General features: G+C 48.6%; 1 protein-coding gene across 1 annotated transcript in view; it reads right to left on the bottom strand.

The window, feature by feature from the left end:
• Nucleotides 1-21,345, bottom strand: part of TNC (tenascin C) — a 58,697-nt gene extending 37,352 nt beyond the window's left edge. Inside the window, exons 1-9 of the mRNA XM_036261518.1 lie at nt 20,874-21,345; nt 16,556-17,965; nt 15,112-15,375; nt 13,680-13,795; nt 12,579-12,735; nt 8,652-8,921; nt 7,713-7,898; nt 7,393-7,482; nt 5,744-6,007 (exon numbers count right to left, since the gene is read on the bottom strand). Of these exons, the coding sequence (XP_036117411.1) occupies nt 5,744-6,007; nt 7,393-7,482; nt 7,713-7,898; nt 8,652-8,921; nt 12,579-12,735; nt 13,680-13,795; nt 15,112-15,375; nt 16,556-17,965; nt 20,874-21,330 (3,214 nt within the window). The 5' untranslated portion in view covers nt 21,331-21,345. The remainder of the gene's footprint in view (nt 1-5,743; nt 6,008-7,392; nt 7,483-7,712; nt 7,899-8,651; nt 8,922-12,578; nt 12,736-13,679; nt 13,796-15,111; nt 15,376-16,555; nt 17,966-20,873) is intronic.
• Between the last annotated feature and the right edge of the window lie 1,771 nt (nt 21,346-23,116).

Below are 23,116 nucleotides of genomic sequence, written 5' to 3'. Positions count from 1 at the left end.
CCGTGGAGACCCAAGTGCTGCATGTCGCAACCGCATCTCTGCGCGGTGCTGTTGCCATAGAAACACCGACAGAAAAATCAATGTCATGCTTATTTTGCCTTGTTGCGTAAGTGGGTTTGTGTTTCGGAAGTGATGTATTCCCACTGACCTGTGCATTTAGAAACCCTAGTCGCCCATGTGACATTGCTCTGGGCTTCGGTGTCCCCTGTGCAAAGTGTCTCTCATCACAAGGATGAGGTCAGAAGGAGCAGCCTTTGGCCATTCCTCAGATTCGTAGTCTGAGTTGTCCAGCCTCCTGTATTTTGACAAAATTGGCCCCTCTTAGACGTCCTTCCTTTTCAGGTTTCCTTTATCCCCTCTACATTATCATCTCTTTGTGGGGGATCTTTTGTCAGTTTCTGAGACTCTAATGGGTTCACATGAAGATGAGAGATAAAGGAACACAGTACAAGTACGGCTGAACTGAGCAAGGCGGTGAGTCTTTGCAAACCGGTCCCTTACTGGATAGAAAGAAAGACTGAGGCCCCAAGAGAGGGCATGGGAATGGGGTGGGCCTTCGCCATGAACACAAGTACAGTGGAAACACCCCCGTCGGAACATGCCATCCAGGTGACAGTATGCCCAGGCCTGACTCACACGGACTCTGCCTGACCTGGGAAGGAAGGACTTTCTCTGGAAATGGATCCTGTGAACAACAGAGTAAGAACTGCTTTGAGTTCATTCAAAAGAATGTGTTTTTTGGTTTTTTTCTTTCTCCATTTACATCTTACACTGGTTGCTAATTTCAGGTGAGCTCTGTGTGCCCATTTAAAGCAGGCTTCTAAACTCAGACGTCTTAGTTGCAATTGGATGGAAGATACCCTTTCAGAGGAAAATGTTTCTTTTCGAGAATCTACTTCATTCAGCCCCACCAGTGTGACTCAGTGGTTGAGCAGCAACCCCTGCACCAAGAGGTCGCTGGTTCGATTCCTGGTCAGGGCACATGCCCAGGTTGTGGGCCAAATCCCTAGTGGGGGATGTGCAGGAGGTGGCCAATCGATGTTCTTGCCCATTGATGTTTCTATCTCTCCCCCCCGTCCCTTCTTCTCTCTCTCTAAAATCAATAAAGAAAAAAAAAAAAAAGAATCTACTCAGTTCAGACTTTGGCATGTTCTGGAGAACGTGCTTTCTCGTTTCATGCTGGCAGAGCTACACTCATCTCTGCTCTTGTTGGATCTAGAACAGGGGTCTGCAGACTGCGACCTGAGGGTCGAATCTGGTCTGCTGCCTGTTTTGGAAATGAGCAAGCTACCGACAGTCTTTATATTCCTAAACAGTTGGGGAGAACCAGCCAAACGAGAAGAACACTTCCTGATGTATGAAAACAGACGCAGTAAAGTCGCGTGGGCACACAGCCACGCTTATTCATTTCTGTGCCGCTGATGGTGGCTTCGGTGCCCCAAGGCCTCACTGAGTAGTTGTGATGGAAACCGTAGGCCTGAAATACGTCACTGTCTGGCCCCTTTCAGAAAATGTTTAGGACACCTGATCTTGAGCTACATTCTATGAACTCCTCATTTAGCCCAAATTCGTGTCCCGAAGTGCACACCCAAAGCCTCGTAGCAGTTCTAACCACACAAACACGGCCTCCCTGAGTAAGAGGACCCCGAACTCAAGGTGATGTACCTAGTTTGGCCGAAAGGAAGGGGAAGTCAACCCTCCTTAAAGCCACAGGCCCTTGTGAGGCCGGATGCAGGGCTCCTTGACCTTGTCAGTTGTCTCTTTGACCTTGGGATTGAGTTCAACCGCACTCAGGAGCGCGCCCCTGTCAAGTAGTCCGGCAGGCCTCTTGCATAAAGAGCTGTGGGACAGGCCCAGCCTAAGCAAAACGATGAGGTTAGGGAAACGGATCTGACAGCTCACAAACCCCCCTTCTTATCCCGTTTCCCTCTTTTCCTCCTCCTGCTGGTCAGCAACTAGGCTGACATCGATGCTTTCTCCCTTTATGTGAACTCAGTCACCGTCTTTCCCTGCTCGCCTTCCAAGCTCTCTCTCTCATTCTGACATAAAACATTTTCTTTTTCCCTTAAAAGAAATTTCAGGTACCAGGTTGTAAGAGATACGAGAGTGACCTCACTGAGCAGGGAGGGGGTGATTATGGATTATCGATCCGGCCTTTGCAATGAAGATGGGTGGAGAGAGGAGAGGTGATCCACAGTGGAACACACCTCTTCCGGAGGGGAACCATCTTTTCGCTTTGAATCAGCGTTTTATGCGCCACGGATACTGTCATACGACGCTGCTCATACAGTTGAGAGTGCCTTTCGCCTAATGTTATGTCTCTTGGTGAGTAGTAACAATCATGGTAATGGTACTTCCACCAACATTTTTGTCTATTCTTCATTTTTTGTCTTTGGGGGGTAGGTAGATCAAGAGAGAGCATCGGTTTATACTTAGTGAGCAATGACGGTCTCTGTAGGGGGTGCTCTTGGTGTCCCACCCAACCCTTCACTAAACAAATGCTAGTCCGATAAGTAACAGGTATAAGTAACTGCAAGGAGTAAAATCAATAGATAATTGAAAGGAAGAGGACTAAACATTATAAAAAGAGAGAGAGAGAATAACATGAATAAACATTTAGCAGACAACAGTCGACGTGGAGAGCAAGAGGTTTCCCAGAGTAAATGCAGACTCTACATTTCACTAGCAAAGGACACCCGTGGGCTTCTGCCCCAGGAGGCCCAGTTTCCGTGGTATCGTTCCACACTCAAGTTCTTGGCATTTCTTTATGAAAAGGCTGTTTGTCTTTTTCTTATAGCGGCACACTGGCATCTACCCTCTGAACAATGTCAGTGGGCCTGGGAAATCAGGATTTTGAAATCTCATTTCTGTGCTGATGGTGGGTTGACCAGCTGGCCCGGAGGAATTTTTAGCTGTGCCAACTTTAAATTTTTAGGTTCCCAACATCTTGTGGATGGTCAAGGGGAGCAGTCTGCCGCCTTAAAATATGCCTCTTTGGGAAAGTTATTATTTTAAGCTGGTTAATTTTAAGAAATAAAAGACTCAGGATGAACCTTTGACTTTCTCCCTAGCTACTGAAAACAATGTTCGCTAGAGGACCAGCTCCAGGAAGGGAGCAATCATCCTAAATAACTACAATCCAATATGAACTAGGTATGATAGATGAGGAGGAACATAGCCAGGTCCCGTTGTTCAAGATGGCCCAGCAAGCACTCATTTACCAAACATCTGCTTCTGCATCTTCAGGGGAACTGTCTCCCCTTTCAAGTCCCAAATCACTGTCCCTCTTTGCTTCTTTGCTTAAAATGGTGTATAGGCCTCAACTGGGCCGAATATCCTTGTGGAACCCTGGTAGATACATGATTAAATCTGGTCATTGCCACCTGGTAATCTGTCTTTTATCATTTTAATTATTCAACCAGCCAGAAGAATTAAGAGGGGAAAGGGGACATGTCCCCCTCCCCCACACCAACATGGAAAGATGCTTCTTCACTAGCTGTACGTCCCGCACTGCTCACGCACATTCATGACCTCCACCTTGAGTAGGTTTCCCTGAGGTTATCAGAGTCAAATGCAGACAGGAGGGTTGGGAGGGATATGCCTGACACACACTACTTATTTTCAGTGCTAACAGGGAGAGCACCCTCCTTACCTTCCTTCCTTCCTCTTTTCCATCCTTCCTTTCTCCCTTTACATCCCCTTCCCTCTTCTCCCTCCCTCCTACCTTCACTCCTTTCTTTCTTTCCTTCCTTCCTTTCTATCCAGATTAAACTTAACTGCAGACTTTTCGGGGGAATGACTTTCCCTTGCTTCCCCGTAACCCTAAGGGAGAGAATCTGGGCTGTCAGTACAGTGGTGGAAGGGACCAGAGGATCCCGTGGAATTAGTGCCTCTGGAACAGCTGAGGTCCCAGATGCTCATGAAGTACATGCCTGTGCTCACTGCGTTCAAGGTGCTGGGGATGCAGCACAGGGTAGAAGCAGAATCCTTACATTTTGGTGGGTAGTAAGAGGCACATGGATAAATAAACCAACCACTGGACATTATCAGGCCAGATAAGTGTCACGAGGAACTCTGGAGCAGCAGAGAGGGCTACTTCAGGATGGGGGCACCATTTTATATCGCTGGCCAGATAAGTCTTTTGAGAGAGCACATGAGCTGAATGCAATGAGGAAGAGGCCATGGGAACTAAGAAAAGTGGTACCTAGGCAGCATGTGTGAAGGCCCTACGGCAGGAGCAGGCTTGGCATACGTAAGGAGCAGTGAGAAGGCCAAGGTGACCACGGTGAAATGGATCAGGGGACAGGGGTGGGAGTGAGGTCTGAGAGGTGGGAAGAGCCAGATTCTGCAGGGTTGTGCAGCCTGTGGTAGGGTCTTTGGATTTTCTTTCAGGTGTGATGGGCAGCTAGGTTGGGCACACTTTTGATTTGATGCCACATCAAGGACAAGGCTTACTCAATTCCACAGCTAGAGACCTGGAATTCCCTGGGAAAAATGCTTTAGGGCAGCCAATTCAACGTCTTCTCTCTAAACCCTCCGACAACGAGTGGCACTTTGCACACTTCTGCTTTGAAGAACCCAGTGATGCAGAACTGGGCGTCCCTTGCTGCTAAGGTTTGAGCCTACAGCCCTTGGACATTTTAAGACTTGTAGCCACATGATACATCTACCCAAGAGCAACCATTTTTCCTGTTTCTTTTTTTCTTCCCCTGTGCCTACCAAGACCAAGAGCCTGGACTTCTAGTTCTTTACAAATTCCACAACACAGCCCTGTTCGCCTCGATGTGCCTGTCCAGCAGCTTCCCCCCATTTTAAATCTTTCCCCCCATTATAGCAAGTGGAGTATTGCATCTCCTGTTTACTAACTAGCGAGTTCCTCAGAGCACATGCCTTCTCAATGGACGTAGAACCCCCAGAATTCAGCACAGACACTCAGTGGGTGCTCAATAAATACTAATTAAATTGACACTAAAGACTCTTACTTGTCAAACTCTGAAGAAGGAACATTTCCCATCTACATAACTTTTATATTTTGGGGCCCAAATTATCTGTACATATTTTTCACATAGGAAGAGCTGATTCTCCTTTTAGCCACCAAGGAAATGTGCAGCAGATACAAAGGGCAGAATAATTGAGCTGGAAGGGACACTGGAGGTCAAGGTCGGCTGTCACGGGAAAGCAAAATTCACTCTTAATAACTACAAGAAAAGAGAAAATGGGAAGGGCATTTTGGAAGAAGGCTCAAGGACCATGTGGAATTTTCCAGTAACCTTAGAGGAAAGCAAAAACCTGGAAGAGAAACATTTAATGAGAAATAACCAAAGAATTATACCAACATCCTGGTCATCTTGAAAAGAAAGAAGATCAAAGGTAAGTCAATTGTTAGGTTGAACAGGGAGGGGGACAAGAAACAATTATACAGAAAGACTCTATATAATGCAAACATTAAAAAAAAAGCAACAAAAACCCCCAGAGAAACACAAATCCTGATGCTGTAAGTTCTCCTAGGAAGAAGAGTTGAAAACCACTACTGACCACCCAGCAAGGGGACTTTGCTGAATCAGTTGACAAGAGGAAAAGGTAAGTAAGTAGCTCGCTCTTTCAAAGTAGCATTGAGAGGTTTCATGAGTAGAGGAAATAGCACGACTTCCCATCTGGTGTTCTCATGTGAAGACACCTGGCTGCTGGGTGTGCAGACTTCACAATCAACAGTGTCTGCAGGGAGCTCAGGGGCTGACCTCACCTGTGGACGCCTTTACCCGCGCGGCCTTGCTCCTGTGTCTGCCCTTCTCCGCTCTCAGGAGGATGGCGTACTCCTGCCCAGGTTCCAGGTCTCTCAGGACGTAGGAGGTGGTGTCTTTGGGAAGCTGCACCTCCTTTGGCTGGCCTGAGGGAAGGCTGTAGTTGAGGCGGTAATGGTCAAACTTGGCCAACGGTGACCTCCAGAGCAGGGTCAGGGTGGTCTCCGCAGTTTCAGACACCCGGAGGTCCTTGGGGGCGTCCATATCTGGGGGGAGAACACAGAGATGAACGCTCTTCAGGCTGTGAGGCAGGCTTTCTGGGACTGGACGTCAGCGGGCTCTGGGCTGCAGCCCCACCCCCTGAGGAACAGCTGGGTAGCTTTAGGGGACTCACCTAACTGCGTCTCAGTTTTCACTTTTGAAAATGCCACTGTACATTACCTCGCTGGAAGACTAAAAAGGATATAATGGTATGCCCATACCAATTAAAAGCATTCAAAGGGAACTGACTATTGATACAAGAAACTATTTGGATGGCTCTCAAGAGAACTATGCTATAATCTCTAAAGTCTGCATACTGTATGATCCCTCTTATGTAGCATTCTTGAAATGACAAGATTATAGAGATGAAGAACAGACTAGTGATTGCCAAGGGTTAGGGGTAGGTAGGGAGGGAGGTGTCATGATTATAGAAAAGGAAGAGCCATCCCAAGGATGCAACTATTCTGTGTCTTGACTGAAATGAAGGATTCAAAAATCTACGCATGATGAACTGCATAGAACTAAATACACACACAGCGAGGAGTGCATGTAACACTGGTGACATCTGCATAAATGTAACATTGTATCAATGGCCATTTCTTGGTTGTGATATTGTTTTGTAATTAAACAGTTGTTGCCACTGGTGGAAACTGGGCCAGGGGCTTGGGTGGGGGTGAGGAGTCTCTCTGTATTATTTCAACAGCATGCGAATCTACAATTATCTTAAAAAAAGAGATCAAACGGTATAGAAGTGCTCAGCACGGGCTCCTGCACCGGGAGGAAGCTCAGGGAAGCATGATGCTTGCCCCCTCTGCCCTCCAGCCTCCCTTTCCTTCATCCGAGGGCAGGGAAGGGCGGAGGCTGGTGGAGAGAGAGGAAAGCATCTTCTTTTTAACAACTTTCCCAGAAAAAACCTTGATGACTCAATGGCTTCAGATCAGGTAGCCCCTCACCATCCTCACCCAGGACGCAATGGTAAGAGCAAAGTTTGACTTAAACTGTGTTCCTGCCACTTATAATTTGTATGACCAAGGTATACAATATAGATTAGGTGAATTCTAAGAGAACCCCCCCAGATGCGTTTTGATTAGTCAATGACATTAAAAAAAAAAGAAATTGGTTACAGACTTTGAAAAGTCAATAGATTTTATATAAAGTCTGGTTCCAATTTTTCCTAAAAAGAAATTCGCTGCCCCCCTTCCTGTCCTGGGAGAGCACCTCTGGCGTCATTTAGATGCAGGGTGCTCACGTTACTTTCGAGTTAGACATCTGGGCTCGACCCTTTTTTCTTGGGGTGTCTACTGTTTCTTTTAAAGCAGGGTTTCTGCCCCCTGAGTCCTGTGTCTGTTAGAGCCAGCCCGAGCTGGGGGGGAGTCCAGGGTCGCCTCACCTGTGGCCGCGTTGATGGTGGCCGGGATGCTCTCCATGTCCCCCTTCACCGCAGACACGCCAATCCCATACTCAGTTCCTGGCCTCAGACCTGAGAGAGAACGCGCAGGTTGAAATGCATGTTTGGATCGGAAAGACCTTCAGAGGATCATAAAAATGGCCCTGAGCTGTCCCGGAGGCTGTGATTTTTGAGTATCTGGAATGTTCTACAGAATGACATCCAAGTGAGAGGGATTGCCGGGAGCTGCGGCGTTTTCTCTCTCCGGAGGGTTGCAAAGTGGGGGTCCTTGGGGCCGGCTGGGTCTGGGCTGCGGAGCTCACCTGTGAGCGTGGTCTTGGTTGTGGCCTGTTGGCTCCTGGGGACTTCGACCTCGGCATGGTCGCCTCCAGAGATGGGTGCGTACTTGATCCGGTAGCTGTCGATGGCCGCCTTGCCGTTCCTCCACTCCAGGGTGATGCTGCTGTCCGTCTGGGAGACGCGGCGGAGACTCCTGGGAGCATCCAGGCCTGTGTGGGGAGGAGGGGGCGTTTGTCTCGAGGGCACCAGGCACCAGGCACCAGGAGAGCAGGAGTCTGACTATTCCAGCTGAGCTAGGAAAGGTTCCTGCTGCTGGAGGAAAATGACAGACTCGCCCCCACACCCGTCTCAATAGCTGATGCCCACATCTCAGCAAAGACTACACACTTGGCCCCTCCCCCGCTCTTAAGGTGTGTGATACTTGAGTCATTCGGTTTTCCTCAGATTCTGTGCTTAAATCAACAACCACACAGAAACTTACAAATAAGGTCTATGAGGGTAAGAACCGGTTTGCTGGGCTCATCACTGCATTTCTGAGGACTCACGTGGTGCTTACTGAGGTCTGGAGAAGATTCATGAGCGAGTGACTGGCACTCTGCTAAATCGATGCCACAGGCTGAGAGGCGAGGGGGCATCTTTGTCATTCATGTTTTCCATTATTGAAATTTTTATTATTAAAAATTTTCTTTCACTACAACGCTTGTCTGAGTATGTCAGACTAGCACCTTCCATGCATGCAAATACGGATTATCTTTTTTGCTTAGGAAGGTTCTTTTTTTCTTTGAAAAAAAAAATGAATCAGTCAATGAGTACACTATTTGAAAATAAAATGTCAAGGAATGAAAATTCCCTTTCTGTTTTCCTGTTGTCAAAGGAGCCTGGAAGACACCCCAGTGAAGTGTGGGGTGGAAGTCTTGCAACCCTTCCTTTGCTGGTGCTGATACCTCAGGAAGGCCCGTTACCTGTCGTGAAGGTCCCGTTGGCAGGGTTGCTAGACATGTCGACCCTGCGGGAGGTGAGGGACACCTCGTATTCGGTGTCTGGCTTCAGGTTCCCGATGGAGTACTGGTTCTCATCGGGGGTGAGGTCGATGGTGGTGCGGTCGCCTGGCACGTCTTTGATCCCGTAGGAGAGCTCGATGCCGTCGATCTCGGCCAGGGGCTTGGACCAGGTGACCAGTGCAGTGGTGTCAGTGACGTCTTTCACCTCGATCTGGCTGGGAGCGTCCAAGCCTGTGATGGGCAGAGGGCAGAGGTGGTTCAGAGATCGGGCAGTGCCAGGGCTGAGCAGAGAGAGGCAGCATCCTGATCCATCTGTGTATATTCAGGTGAGATATTGACCACTAGACCTTATTTTATCTTTCTGAGTCTCGATGGCCTGTTTGACAAGCTGTAAGTAGGGATGATGACTGCTACCTTGGAGGGCTTGTTGCTTTTATTTCAAAGTAAATGAGACAATGCTTGCCAAGCACCTAGCAGGGAGCCTGGACCATGGCAGCTCATCATAGCTGGCTGTTACTCTGTTTCTATTATCATTACTATTTCCTAAGATGAAGAAACAAGCTTAGGGGCTGCTTCGCTTAAAAAACACGGACTTAGTCTCTTTTGTCTTTTATTATTATTATTATTTTTTATCCTCACCCGAGGATATTTTTCCATTTTTTGTACAGATAGAGTGGGAGGGAGAGAGAGGAAGGGAGAGAGAGAGAGAGAAACATCGATGTGAAGGGACACATCGAGTGGCTGCCACCCACACGACCAACCAGGGCCGGGGACAAACTGCAACCGAGGTACGTGCCCTTAGCAGGAACCGAACCCGGGTCTCTCCGGACCGCAGGCCGACGCTCTAACCGCTGAGCCAAACTGGCCAGGGCTCTTTTGTCTTTTAATTAGGCAAGACTCCCTGGATGGTTGATAACTTCTCCCTCGGAATTAGGGTGCCGAAAAGGGAGGTGATGGCAGTCCTGACAGCATATGGAGAGTTGTTTTTGATGAAAAGGACGCAGGAAAGAGAGTCATAGCTGCCTGTCTTTGTATCCTCACCTAGGTCTGCTCCCACGAGTTCCTCCCTCCTGCCCCGCCCACCTTTGGTTCCGGAGCTATTCAGCTGCTTCTCCCCTCCTGGCCTGTGCTGGCTGCTCCTTTGTTTCCTCTCCCCAAGCTGGCCCCTCCTCCCTCTAAAAATCTCCTAGTCATCCTGCAAAATCTCGGTTACAGGTCACTTCCTGGCGAGATGCCTGCTTTGACCCCGTTGCAATTAGGTAAACACACATAACCTCACCAAAGAGTATAACATTTGAGTTCATCGAGGTGATTAAGTTCTAGAGATTTGCTGTATCAATTTGTACCCATAGTTATCAATATTGTATTTTACACTTAAAAACCCGTCAAGAGGGCAAATCTCCTGCTAAGTGTTCTTACCAAAATAAAAAAGAAGAATATGCTAATATTGTAATTTTCTCATGGTTCCATAACAGATGTCTAAACAGTTTTTTTCAAAGTATATTATTTAATTTAGATAGGGTCATTCATTCATTCAGACAGAGGGTCTTTGACTTTTCTTAATCCCCAGCATAGAGTCAGGCTTTGTCATTTATGTCTTGACTCTGTTTTTTAAGTACATAAACAATTTTAATGTAGACACCAAACATTCCAGGCACTCAGTAAACGCCTAAATGATTGCTTGCCAGGCATTTAGTCAATGTTTCCTTCTTTCTTCATCTGAAAATAGTTAAGGTTGTGTTTTCAGTATTGGTTGAGGAGACAATATCAAATGAAAGGAGCTTGGATTTATCAAGGGAATGAAAAGAAGGAATAATTCATAGCTGATTGTGAGTGACCTACAGTCGATGTTTTTGAATTCCAGGTGTTGATACGTTAGTCTCAGCTCACAGATAATGAACCCATAAGATGCACAATGAAAATGATGTTATAAGTTAGCAGTGAAGCTGTCTGTCCTGTGTTCTTGCAGGGACCAGCAGGCACTCAAGCCAGACCTACTACCTTCCTTAGCAGCCCTTTTATTAAGAAGTTGGGATTCAGTCAAGGGCACTGCTATCTACCTAGGTTTGGGACAGCTGAAGAGAGAAAACTAACATTGCCCCGTGCTCACCACAGGGCTTTGTCATTTATGGCTTAGCTCCCATGACAACTCCACAGGTAGGATGCCATAAGCCCATTTTTCAGATGGCAGGTCAGAGGTTTAAAAAGTGAAACTGCTCAAGGTAATGGTGCGTGGTGAAGCTGGGATTCAAACTCGGGACTCTTTGGGTCCAAAGCCCATGCTATTTTTCCTCTAAATGCGAAGGCTTCTCCAAAGCATTCATGTGTCAAAAATTGTTGCAGTACAACCTCTATGAAGACCGGAGGGAAAGAGTCAAAAATGTTTTGGCATCCAAACTTGAAGGGTCTTTAAAGATAAAAAACAACAACAACCAAGTAGCAGAAAAATGGACAGGCAAATATCTGCCTCTCAGTGTTGATATTTGTGTGATGATGGGACCGAAATGATAGGATGTTTGTCCTGCATTAAGAAGGGAATAAAGCAACCAACCCCCACAGGTAGATTTCAAAGAAAAGGGTCAATGGAAGGAACATCTGTTGTATTCTCAGTGTCTTCTCCACGGCAAATCTGCATTCACTCGATCTGCTCTATGCCATCCTGATGATCTAATGACTTTTTTCCTGTTGGTACCTGCCTTCTACCTACCACTGAGGGCTGTTGTCAGGGTGAGGGAAAACACTTGCTTAGAAAGGCGACAGCCCTAAAAACGGGCTCTGAGCTAGGGAAAGTGTGCAAATATTCCAATGCAAGATGTTCTTTCTTGACATTAGTCAACAGATTTAACGTTCCAATAACATCCTGCCACGAAGAGTCAATTCCTTAAACAATTAGCACATATATTATCTTGAAAAACACAAAGAGGTTTTTCCAAATGGCAATGAAAAGTAATGTTATTCATTCATTCATTTATTGATTAAAACTTTGCTTTCTGGTAGAACAACTCCAAATTCAGATCCTCTCCCCCCCTACCCCGACCAAATGATCGAGCAGTGCTAAATCCTACCCTACCCCCAAGAAGTTCTGACATCATTACTATTGAGTGACATTTTATTTAGATTCCTGTAGAAGACATGGAGTCAACATTCTACATAAACCAGAGCCTAGTCAATGCTAGTGGTAATGGGATTCAAGTAATAAAACGAGACCCTGGCTTAAAACCGTGGTCCTGAGAGTATCAACCAAGTGGAACTGGTTAAATGAATTTAGTTTCTCGAAGCCTCAGTTCCTACTCTTGAAAAATAATAACAGTAACGTTTGCCCTACTTCCTTCCCAGGACTGGTGCTAATGTTAAATGAGGTGATGTGGGGGATTGGGTTGCAATGGTCGCAACCATCCTGCACTGGTGCCACTTTGAATGTCATGTTGAAGATTTACTCCTTTCTTCCAGACATGGATCTGGTTCTCCACCCCTTCCGTCTGGACTGGTCTTAAGATCTACTCTGGCAGAAGTACTATTCGTGCCAGTGTTCAACCTGGTTAGCTCCTGGCAGAGCAGCACCAGGGAAGCATGCTGGAGGCTGAGAGACCAGTGGAGCAGATGGGCATCATGCAGGTGGAGGCCACCCTGGCTGGACCAGCCCCCAGCCCACACAGGTGCATAAGGGAGGCCAGTCAAGAACAGAAAAACTGTCCAGTCGAGCCCATCCCCAAATCACCAACGTGCAGAATTATCTCTGTGAGCCACTAAGTTTTGGGCTTGTGTTTTATGTAGCAAAAGCTAATTATAATACAGGCGCTAAAAACGAAGGGCATGTGATGAACCGGAAATGCAGTGAGTCACATTCAGTCTTGTCATCGTGTCAGTGATAGGAAAGGTGCTACTCACGGGTGGTTGTCACTCTCTTCAGGCCCGGGCCCCGCGTATTGTTTTTCACGATGTGCAGAGATATCTCGTATTCCTGCCCAGGAGCTAGGCCAGTTTGCCGGTATGAGGTCTCCGGCCTCCTCAGGCTTTTGGTGATCTCTTCCTCATCTTCTTTGTTCTGAAAGACAGAAGCTCCTTGGTACCGCCTAAAGGAGGGGCCAGCCTCGTCATATGCCAGGCACCCATTTCGCACCCATTCACTCCTCTTTCACTCTCCCCTCTGTTCCCTAAGCGCGTATCCGGCATCCGATCACGTTGGGAGGGCTGAGGATACAGCAACGACAAAGACATTTCTCGTGGGTGGCTCTGCCTCACAGCCTTCTCTCTCACCCTTCGCCACGCAAGTCAAGGGGCAGAATGGGAGCCGCACTCCTTTGGCAGAGTAAGAAGTCGGCGTCACAGAGGTCGGGGATTGTCCCGTGGCCACAGGGCTAGTTAGTGGCAGAGCCTGGGCTTGAAGTCAGGAACCCACTTCCTGCCTCACATGAACTTGAGGCCCAGGGGCGTTCTGAGACAGAGACCGTTTCTTCTCTTCTTTGCCTCTGAATAGAGACTTTCAAGACTGAGAAATCATTGAAACCTAGAGATGGCTTAACTCCCATTTGTCTAGGCTCTCAGCCCTAAGGGCTATGCTCATTGACTTATTTTATATATATATATATACACATATATATATATATTATTTTTTTAATTTATTTTTTATTGATTTTAGAGAGAGAGGAAGGGAGAGGGAAAGAGAGAAACATCAATGAGAGAGAACAGTGATTGGCCGCCTCATGCATGCCCCTCACTGGGGATCGGGCCCACAACCTGGGTATGTGTCCTGACCAGAAATCAAACCAGTGACCTCTTCGTACATGGGTCAATGCTCAACCACTGAGCCGCACCGACCAGGCCTCATTGACTTATTAAAATCACTTAAAATGTACAGGCAAGCACACAAGGACCGACAGAGCCTTGTTGCCCACCAAAAGCCAAAGAACTAGAGTTGATATAAAGAGTCTGCAGAGGCCTCTGACCACCTTTTAGGCTCCTGCATGCCCGCTGCTCCGTGACCCCTACCATATTCCGGAAGATGATCTCCCACGTTTCGAAAGCGATGTCCAGAGGATCCCACGCTACTTCCACAGATGTCTCCTTGACGGACTTGAACTTGAGGCCTTCAGGTGCAGGCAAGTCTGTCAGGAAGAGGCCAGAGAGGAGGTAAGGATGGTAATGTGTGGTGGAGGCCAGAGCCCTGTTCCACTGCACCCAAGGGTGTCTGCCGTAGCCTGGGGCTGAGCATCTGAGCTGCAGCCTGTCTGAGGGTCGCTCTGGGATGCTGCCTACTGCGAGCCAGTGTGGGAATTAATATGAGGACCGACCACATGATTAGATCATGGCAATTTCACGTGGTTAAACCTAACATGTGCACAGGCTTTGGAGTGAGACAGACAGAATTTAGGCTCTACAATTACAATGTCTTTTTCATTCTTTCTTTTCTTTTAATCCTTACCCAAGGATACTTTTCCATTTTTTTTTTTTTTTAGATAGAGTGGGAAAGAGGGAAGGAAGGAGAGCGAGAGAGAGAAAATTCAAAGTGAGAGAGATCCATTGATTGGTTGCTGCTTGCATGACTCTGACTGGGGCTGGGAATCAAACCCGCAACCCAGATATGTGCTCTTGTCTGGAATCAAACCTATGACTCTTTGGCCTGTGGGCTGACGCTCTCACTGCTGAGCCAAACCAGCCAGGGCTACAGTGACAGATCTGTGTACTTGGGTAAGTTGCACAAAATGCCCCAGCCTCCGTCTGTTCACCGGGAGAGCGTGCGCTTTGGGAATGTTTTCGGACTGGGCGGTCGTTGCATGGAGACTGGGGGCGTGGTTCCTGGCGTGTAGCGCAGGTTTGGTGTGTCATCCAATGATTTGTGACCAAGGGAAAAAGGACCACTCTCTAGCCCAGCTTGCTTTTCAGGCATGAAGAAAACTATACTGTTGTTGGACTCTTAAAGGAATAGTTTGAGCCCTAGTGTTTCCACCTTTAAATATAGATATAGATATAGATATAGATATAGATATAGATATAGATATAGATATAGATATAGATATAGAGAGAAAGTGAGCTCCAGAGGAATGTAGCAGCAGAATAGAGCAGTTAAGAGCATACATCTGCAACTAGACTGCCAGGGTTCAAATCCCATCTCTTCTGCTTATTGACTGTGTGATTTGGGATGAGATGCTCAACCCTTAGGAGGCTCAGTTTCCCCATCTGTGAAATGGGTTAACAATAGCTCCCATCTTACAGGATTATTGTGATTTACATAAGTTAGTATATGAGGAGTTTCTTTAAGAAAATATTCAGTGGGCGTCACTGGATTCCAGGGTCTTACTTGGTGTAACTGTGAAAGGACAGCTACGAAGCTATGGGGCTATGGGGCAAGACCCATGGGGGCAGCCATGCCCTGGGCTGGGGGGCGTGCTCAAGGCTGCTGAGGGCGGTTCTGCTCACGCACAAGTGGCCACCCTGGCGCTGACGGGAATGCTTCTCTTGTTCTCCAGGACGGCGAACACGCGGATGAAGTACTCCACGCCAGGCTCCAGCTCCCGGATGGTGGTGGACATCTGGTCCCCGGGGACCCGGAACTGCATTTCCAGGCCATCCTCGTGGGTGGGTGTGTACACAACGAGGTACTCTGTGACCCGCATCTCGTTCTCCCAGGCCAGGTTTACAGTCTGCTCCGTCACTTCTGTCACAATGAGGTCTTTGGGCGGGGACACTGGTGGGAATCAGAGGACAGCTGGGGTTAGTAATGGACCCTCTGCGTTCTCCCTTCCACCGGCAGTCACAGAGGCCTGAGATCCATCTCCCGTTCTCTAACATGCAGGCGTCATGGAGGAACCCTTGCTGTGAGCATCTCTGAAAGGGTCGGTGGCCATCCACTGCCTCCAGGCCGCAGTTCCAGCTCTGCAGGGCGGCCTTGAGGGCTGTTTCTGACCTGGCTCCTCCCACCGCTCCCTCCCCGGACCCCGGTTCAGAGTCAGGCCATCCGCGCGGGAAGGAGCAGCCCGAGCTCAGCTCCCTGCTCTGTACTTCGAGTCACACATCCTCAGCCCGGGTCCAACCTTTCCACTCTCTAGATGTGCCTGAGGGAGAGGGACCTGCCCAGCTTAGCTCATCTCATCAGATTTGGGACTCTGTCTCCCTGCCGGCCGGGGGCTCTCCTCTGCCTGGGCCACATTAGACACACAGCCGCTTATTTATTCTCATCTCCCAGTAGCTGTAATCAAGGTAGAAATTCTCCATGATGACAGTTCTAATATGGTAGATGAGAGAAGTACAGAGAAGACCCTCATTAAACATGAGCATTATTGGTCTTTGTTGTGTTTCCGCTCAGCCCATGTGTTCCAAGCACTTGCTGTGTATGCCTTGTGTTAACTGTAGGGATAGTGCCTGTAAGGAGCTCACAGTCCTCGGGGGCAAAGACAATACAGAGGGAATGATGCGGGAGACGGGCCTGCCTCACGGTGATCGGCGCTGATCTCAGCTGAGTGTACATTTAGAACAGTTTGTTTCATATAATCTCACTGCCCATTCAATTTAGTTGAATTGTTCCTTCCATCCAAATAGAGGGACCTGGTTTATTTTTGGTCTGATGTCAGTGGGAAGTAGGAGAGTTGACGCTTAACAAAAGGGAGGTTATCATTCCATCGACTTCATACTGAGTGTGGCTGTTAAACTCCATGTAGATGAGTCAGGCAGACTCAAAGATCAGCCTGTGATGTATTGGCTGTGTGCCCATGGGGCAACTGCATAACCTCTCTGAGCCTCTGAGATTTTAGCAGGTGGATAATCAGGGCCCCTTCAAAGAATCTGTGTGTGTGTGAGGAGTGTGTGTTTAATATAACACTTAGCTCGCCAACACATCCTGGGTGTGTAGTCCGAGCCCCGGTACTCACCCTCTGAGCAGTCTTCCCCGGTGTGGCCCTCATTGCAGATGCAGCGGCCGGCGACACACTGCCCCCAGGTACTGCAGTCATTGGGGCAGGAGCGCTGCCCGCAGTCCAGGCCCGTGAAGCCCTCGTGGCAGACGCACCGGCCGTCCACGCAGCGGCCCCGGCCGTGGCAGTCGCCGGGGCACCGTTGCTCCTTGCAGTCCAGGCCCGTGAAGCCCTCGTGGCACACGCACTGGCCGCTCACGCAGCGGCCCCGGCCGTGGCAGTCGCCGGGACAGGAGAGCTCCGCACAGTCCCGGCCGGTGAAGCCGTCCTCGCACACGCAGCGGCCGTCCACGCAGCGGCCCCGGCGGCTGCAGTCCTTGGGGCACCGCAGGTCCCGGCAGTCCTCGCCTGTGTAGCCGTCCTCGCAGACGCACATGCCGTTCACGCAGCGGCCGTGCCGGTGGCAGTCGTTGGGACAGCTCATGTCACTGCAGTCGTAGCCCTGAAAGCCTTGCTCACACACGCACTGCCCCTTGATGCAGCGGCCCCGGCTGTTACAGTCGCCGGGGCACCGCAGCTGGCCGCAGTCCTCCCCGGTGTGGCCCTCGTCACACACGCACTGCCCGTTGACGCAGTGGCCGTGGCCGCTGCAGCCACCGGGGCATCTGAGCTCACTGCAGTCAGCCCCAGTGAAGCCATCGTCACACTCACACCGCCCGTCCACGCAGCGGCCGCGGTTGTGACAGTCGGCGGGACACCTCTCCTCGCTGCAGTCCACGCCAGCGAAGCCCTCGTGGCACACGCACTGGCCCTCCTCGCACCGGCCCTGGCCGTGGCAGGCATTCGGGCAGGTGAGCTGGCCGCAGTCCTCCCCGGTGAAGCCCTCTTCGCAGTAGCAGGTGCCGTTGACGCAGCGGCCCCGGTCGAAACAGTCGTTGGGGCAGATGAGCTCGCTGCAGTCTTCGCCCGTGAAGCCCTCGTCGCACACACACTCGTTCTCCACGCACCGCCCGCGCTGGTAGCAGTTGTTGAGGCACAGGGGCTCGTTGCAGTCATCGCCGGCAAAGCCGTCCTGGCACACGCACCTGCCGCCCACACACCTGCCGTGCTCCTTGCTGCAGGGCACCGGGCAGACCTCCTGGCTGCAGTCCGCCCCGGTGTAGCCTTCGAAACAGAGGCAGACCCCATTCACGCACTTGCCCTGGTCATTGCAGTCACCGGGACAGGCCAGCTGGCTGCAGTCGTCCCCGGCGAAGCCCTCGTCGCAGACGCACAGCCCCTCGAGGCACTGGCCTCGCAGGTGACAGTTGCCGGGACATTCGGGCTCAGAGCAGTTGGGGCCTTTCCAGCCGGGCTCACAAACGCAGCCGCATCCTTCGGTGCTGAAGTTCCCCCGGCCGCTGCAGAAGGGCCTGGTGTCCAGGCGGCCTGCAACGAAAAGAGCAGGCGTTGTCAGCGGAGCCGGCAGCCCAGCTTCTCGGTTTCTCCCCGCAAAACCTGGATTCGAGTTCGGCCAGAGCACAGTTGCACCCTTGGACCCCATCTGGCTTGAAAACTAGTTGTTTAGTGTGAAATCGAATGCAACTCATATCTAATCACACGAGGGAGGGATTCTAACCTGAACTCCCTGAAATGTGTAGACATCTATGAAAGACTGTGTGTGTGTAGGTTTGTAGGCATGTGTGTGTTTCCACCCCTGGGGAAGGATCCATAGTTTCCACCAAATGTTCACGCGCTCCATGGTTACCGATCACTGCCTTGTGCAATGTGTTATGCTGGGCAATGTTGCTTCTGCGACATAGTCGAGCCAAGCTCGGGCACAGAGGAGATGTCCAAGAAATAATTGTTGAACTGAACCCAGTTCTGACTCTTTGACTCAGTAGCTGTGCCGCATTTAGGAAGGGCTTTAGCCCGGGCTCAGTGGTTGAGCATCAACCCATGCACAGAGAGGTCGCCGGTTCGATTCCCAGTCAGGGCACATGCCCAGGTTGTGGGCCCAATCCCCAGTGCGGGGCATGCAGGAGGCGGCCAGTCAATGTTCTTTCTCATCGATGTTTCTATCTCTCTCTCTAAAAATCAATAAAAAAAAGAAGGGCTTTAGACTCCTTCTGGAGCTCAGTTTCTTCATTGGTCAAATGGGACCCATAGACCACTTCCCTGGGTCTATCAGGGTTAAATGGGGACACTAAGATCTGACTATTGTGCTCACTGTGATGTTCTCATTCAGAGTTTTTCAGGTTGACTCAAGTTGGTCAAGTTTATGTGACCAAAAGTTTCTGATTTTTGTGACCGAAATGAGGACGCTCAGGAGTGGCTTTCTAGTTCTGTCAGGACCACTTGCCATTGGGCTCTGCCCCACAGGACGCACGGGCTCTAGCACTGTCCGCTCTCCTGGGGGCTGCGGTGGTGAGGGCGTCTGAGGAGCGGTCAGTGCTGGCAGGACTTCAGGGCTTCCAAGTCTGTGTCACGTCTCAGCTCACTTACAGGAGCTGGCCTGATCTTAGATGCAGAGAAACACACTCCCGTTTCTCTGCATCGAAACACAGTTGAATGAATACGCTTCATCTCCTTCCTGACACGAGGCAGGAGGGCCCTTTTTAAAAAGATGCTTTGAAAAGTGAGAATCTATGGCTGTGTTGTGTAGTATGGTGAGCAATGGACATGTGTGGCTTTCGGACAACGGGGCTGTGGACGGTCTGAGTTGAGGCGCGTTGTAAGAGTAAAGTATGCACTGATTTCAAAGCGGAGTGTAAAAGAATGTCAACTATCCATAATCAGCTTTATATCGACTGCAGGCTGAAACAAGGATGTTTTGGTTCTATTGGGTTAAATAAAATAGATGATTCAAATGATCCCTACCCGTTTCTTTTCATTTCTTTAATTTGACTATTGGAAAATCTAAGGTTATATATTTGCTCATGTTATATTATATTTCTATCGGATGCACTGATGCGCTAGACAATTATTTCAAGCCACTTTTTAGCATTAATCCTATTGTGTACCTCCTATTTACGTTGCCAGGGAGTTGAGAGAAGGAAGAAACACTAATTTATGCATAAAGAAAACCATTTTTTTGTTTTTTTCTTTTGCCTTAGAATCCTAGAGCACATCATTAGTACTCCCCACTTATGGTGATTAGGTCTACCCTTAAAATAATTTATCCAAGTGATTTATGGAAATCTTTTTCTGAGTGGCATAAAGAGAGATGTTCATTTAAAGCTGTTGAAACACCTGCAGTTCTATCAACTTGGGGAATGGAGATGAAGACATCATTTCAAAGTGGCAACATTTTTTCAAAGAGGATGCAGACAGGTGTTAGTTCTGGAGACGGAGTTCCGGAGACACACAGGCATGTTCAAAGTTCCGATCTCTTATTCCTCTTTTGTCAGCTGGTTCACTTCTCAGAGCCCCAGTTCCCAGATCAGTAGAATGGGAGTACTCAATCTTATCTTAAAGGGTTGCTGGGAGGGACAGATTAGATAACGACTATAGTGCCATGTACATAAAAGGGGCTCAAAACGTAGTTGTGGTGGTTGTCACTGTTGCCATTCAGCTGGAACATTTATTCCACTTCTCAGACTTCGTACCACCATAGGCAGCTTTGGACCTTTGCGATAACACCAGGTTTAACTTTTTTTTTTTTTTTTTAGAGAGAGAAAGGAAGGGAGAGGGAGCAAGAGACAGAAACATCAATGTGAGAGCAGAACATCAATCGACTGCCTCCTGCTCGCCCCCTACCGGGGATCAAGCCCACCACTCGGGCATGTTCCCTGATCGGGAATTGAACTGGTATCTTTTGGTGCATGAGATGATGAGCAACCAACTGAGTCTCACCAGCCGGGGCTAAAATACTGTGATTTATATCCTAAGTTGGCCACTTACTGCAAGACCTTGAGGAATCCTGCATTACTTCTGGGCCTTAGTTTCCCCACCTGTGCAATGGGGTAGTGGGGCTATCTCAGTACCTTTCAGGGTACGATCTTTGGGTCAGGAATTTCATAATGTGTTCATAGGTTTTGAGGTAGAGAATGTGTACATTTCATGGTCAAATAAATTTTGGAAACTAGTAATTAAAGTGAAATGGGTTTTTGTTTTTGCTTTTTTTTGAAGCAAGACTTCAAAAGCCTGCAAATTCCCCTAAGGAACATTTGTCACCGAGAGCAGAATAGAGATGCTTACATTCTCCACACTTATTTGACCATAAAATCTCTTTGTAATGAACACCTCGTGAGACTAGTTTCCCCAGGAACCCACTTTGGAAACAACTGATGGATCCAGTCGTGCTCAAAATTCCTGCCACTGTACAGTGGGGGGCTGGGCAGGCACCTGCTCGTACCTTCGGCAGGCTGGAGACAGCAGCCTGCCCCCATGGTGCACTGCTCCCGCAGGGTGGACACCAGGTTCTCCAGCTCCTCCAGTCTGCCCAGGAGCTCCTTGATGTCGGGAGCCGCGGCGCACCCACAGGCCCGGCGGGGGATGTTGATGCGGTGGGTGAAGACGATCTGGTTCTCCCCGTCTACCGTGTGCTCCTGGAAGCTTTCTCTGGGCTCTGATGGCGGGGCCAGGTCTCTCTCCCCACTGGCTGATTCCAGATCCACGGAGCACTGGGACCCTACAGGCAGTCTGATGTTGTAGATGTGGTTAAACACCACAGGCTGGTTCTCCTCCGGCAGAGTGATGTTCACCCCGCTCTGTCGCTTGTGCCGGATGACTTTCTTGAGGACTCCACCATCAGTAAGGGCGGCAAACAGAGCTAGGCAGATGCCCACCAACAGCCGCGTCACGGCCCCCATGGTGGAGGTGGGTTTGGCTGGATGTTTCTGGGGTTCTAGGATCCTCGGGTGTCTTACTCTCAGGCAGAGCTGGGGACTTGGAAGCACAGAGCTGAATAAAGCAGCTGCTCCTGATCTTCTTGAAAGAATTCTCTTCTGCACGTAAATAAAGAGAAGCAACAAGCTTATTAGTATTTTCTGCTCATCGAATCCATTGACTATCTGCAACTGTAAGTGAATTTTTACTTTGTCTTCTATATTTGAAGCTCTACTAGTATTTATCCAATATTCACCGTAGCGTTGATATACAAGGTCTCTAAAAGAGTAAAGAGGATGAGATACCAACAGAAGTCAGAGGAGACATGCTATTGTGAAGCAGTACCCTCCTCCGTCTGTGTTATGGCTGTTCACCTGTGTGCGCAGTCGGGCAGCAGAGGAAAGGGGAATTCTCAAAGGCAGTAAGAAATTATTGAGAAAAGACAGGAAAGCTTGATTAAGCTTTGGGTGGCTCTAGTGTTGATTAAAATATGCCTTGGATACATGTGAGAATAACCCATACATGTATGATGTCAGTTATAGTTCACTAGGAAATACACTTGAGTGTAGCTCAAAAAAATAATTGAGAGCCCGGCCGTTGTGGCTCAGTGGTTGAGCGTCGACCCATGCACCGAGAGTCACTGGTTCGATTCCCAGTCAGGACACATGCCCAGGTTGTGGGCCCGATCCCCAGTGGGGGGCATGCAGGAGGCAGCCATTTGATGTTCTCCCTCATCTCTGTTTCCATCTCTCTCCCTCTCCCTTCCTCTCTCTCTAAAATCAAGAAAACAATTAAAAAAAAAAAAAAAGAAAATAATTGAGAGCTATTTGTTTTTCACAAATTGACATTTTCCTGTGCTCATGCTATTTTTAGTCCTGTACATGCTAAGTTAGTTATTTATATCAAGTTGATTGGTATTTGGATCACTCATCCTATAAGAGGTTTTCCAATTTTTTTCTCCCCGAAGAAGATTTTATCGCAATGACAAAATACATGAACATAATCCCAAGACATCATTTCTTCCACGATGACAGAAAGTCTTTGTAAAACATGTAGAGGGATTGTGGCCAGGAAAGTTGAACCAAGGAGCATTTCTGTAGGGCTGAGCAGAGATCTGGGGACTTAGCCCCAGATGTGCATAGAATTAAGAACTTCCTATCTATACCACATCCTAATTATATCCACATTTACTGTTTCACCAACTGTCATGTAACATCTACTTAGGGCTTCTACTCCCCGGCTAGAGCAAAAACAAACAACTCAAAACAAAGACCAAAAAGTCCAAAAAACTTCTGAGTATGCTTTTTCACTCGAATGAGTGTCCTAAATGAGAATTGGTGGACCTGTGATATAGGCAAGTCCACTGAATAAGAATTATTGTGAAGAGGAGAACTTGGCAACTTCTCTCAAACCAGCATAGCCCATCTTACTTGTTTTCTGGACAAATATTTATAGATTGTCTACTGTATTGCGATTGTTTGAACTCCCTTTGCCTTCCACAAAGTCCTTCCTTTCTTCCCACCCTCCTCCCATCAATTCTTAGCTCTTCTTTTTTTTCTTCTTCTTCTTCTTCTTTTTTTTTTTTTTTATGAGAAAGGGCCACGGGCCAGTTTGAAATGCTTTTGGACTTTTACCCAACACTTTTGTGTGTGTTGCTAAATGACTTAAATTTCCATCTAAAAAGCCATTAGAGCTGCTGGTTGGAACTCAAAGGCAATGAGTCCAGGGTAATAATGACCCGAGCAAGGGTTGAATGAGGATTTCTCACTG

This window comes from Molossus molossus, unplaced genomic scaffold (assembly GCF_014108415.1).
Source record: "Molossus molossus isolate mMolMol1 unplaced genomic scaffold, mMolMol1.p scaffold_m16_p_14, whole genome shotgun sequence".
NCBI lineage: Eukaryota > Metazoa > Chordata > Mammalia > Chiroptera > Molossidae > Molossus > Molossus molossus.
This window is presented reverse-complemented; position numbering and strand designations above follow the sequence as displayed.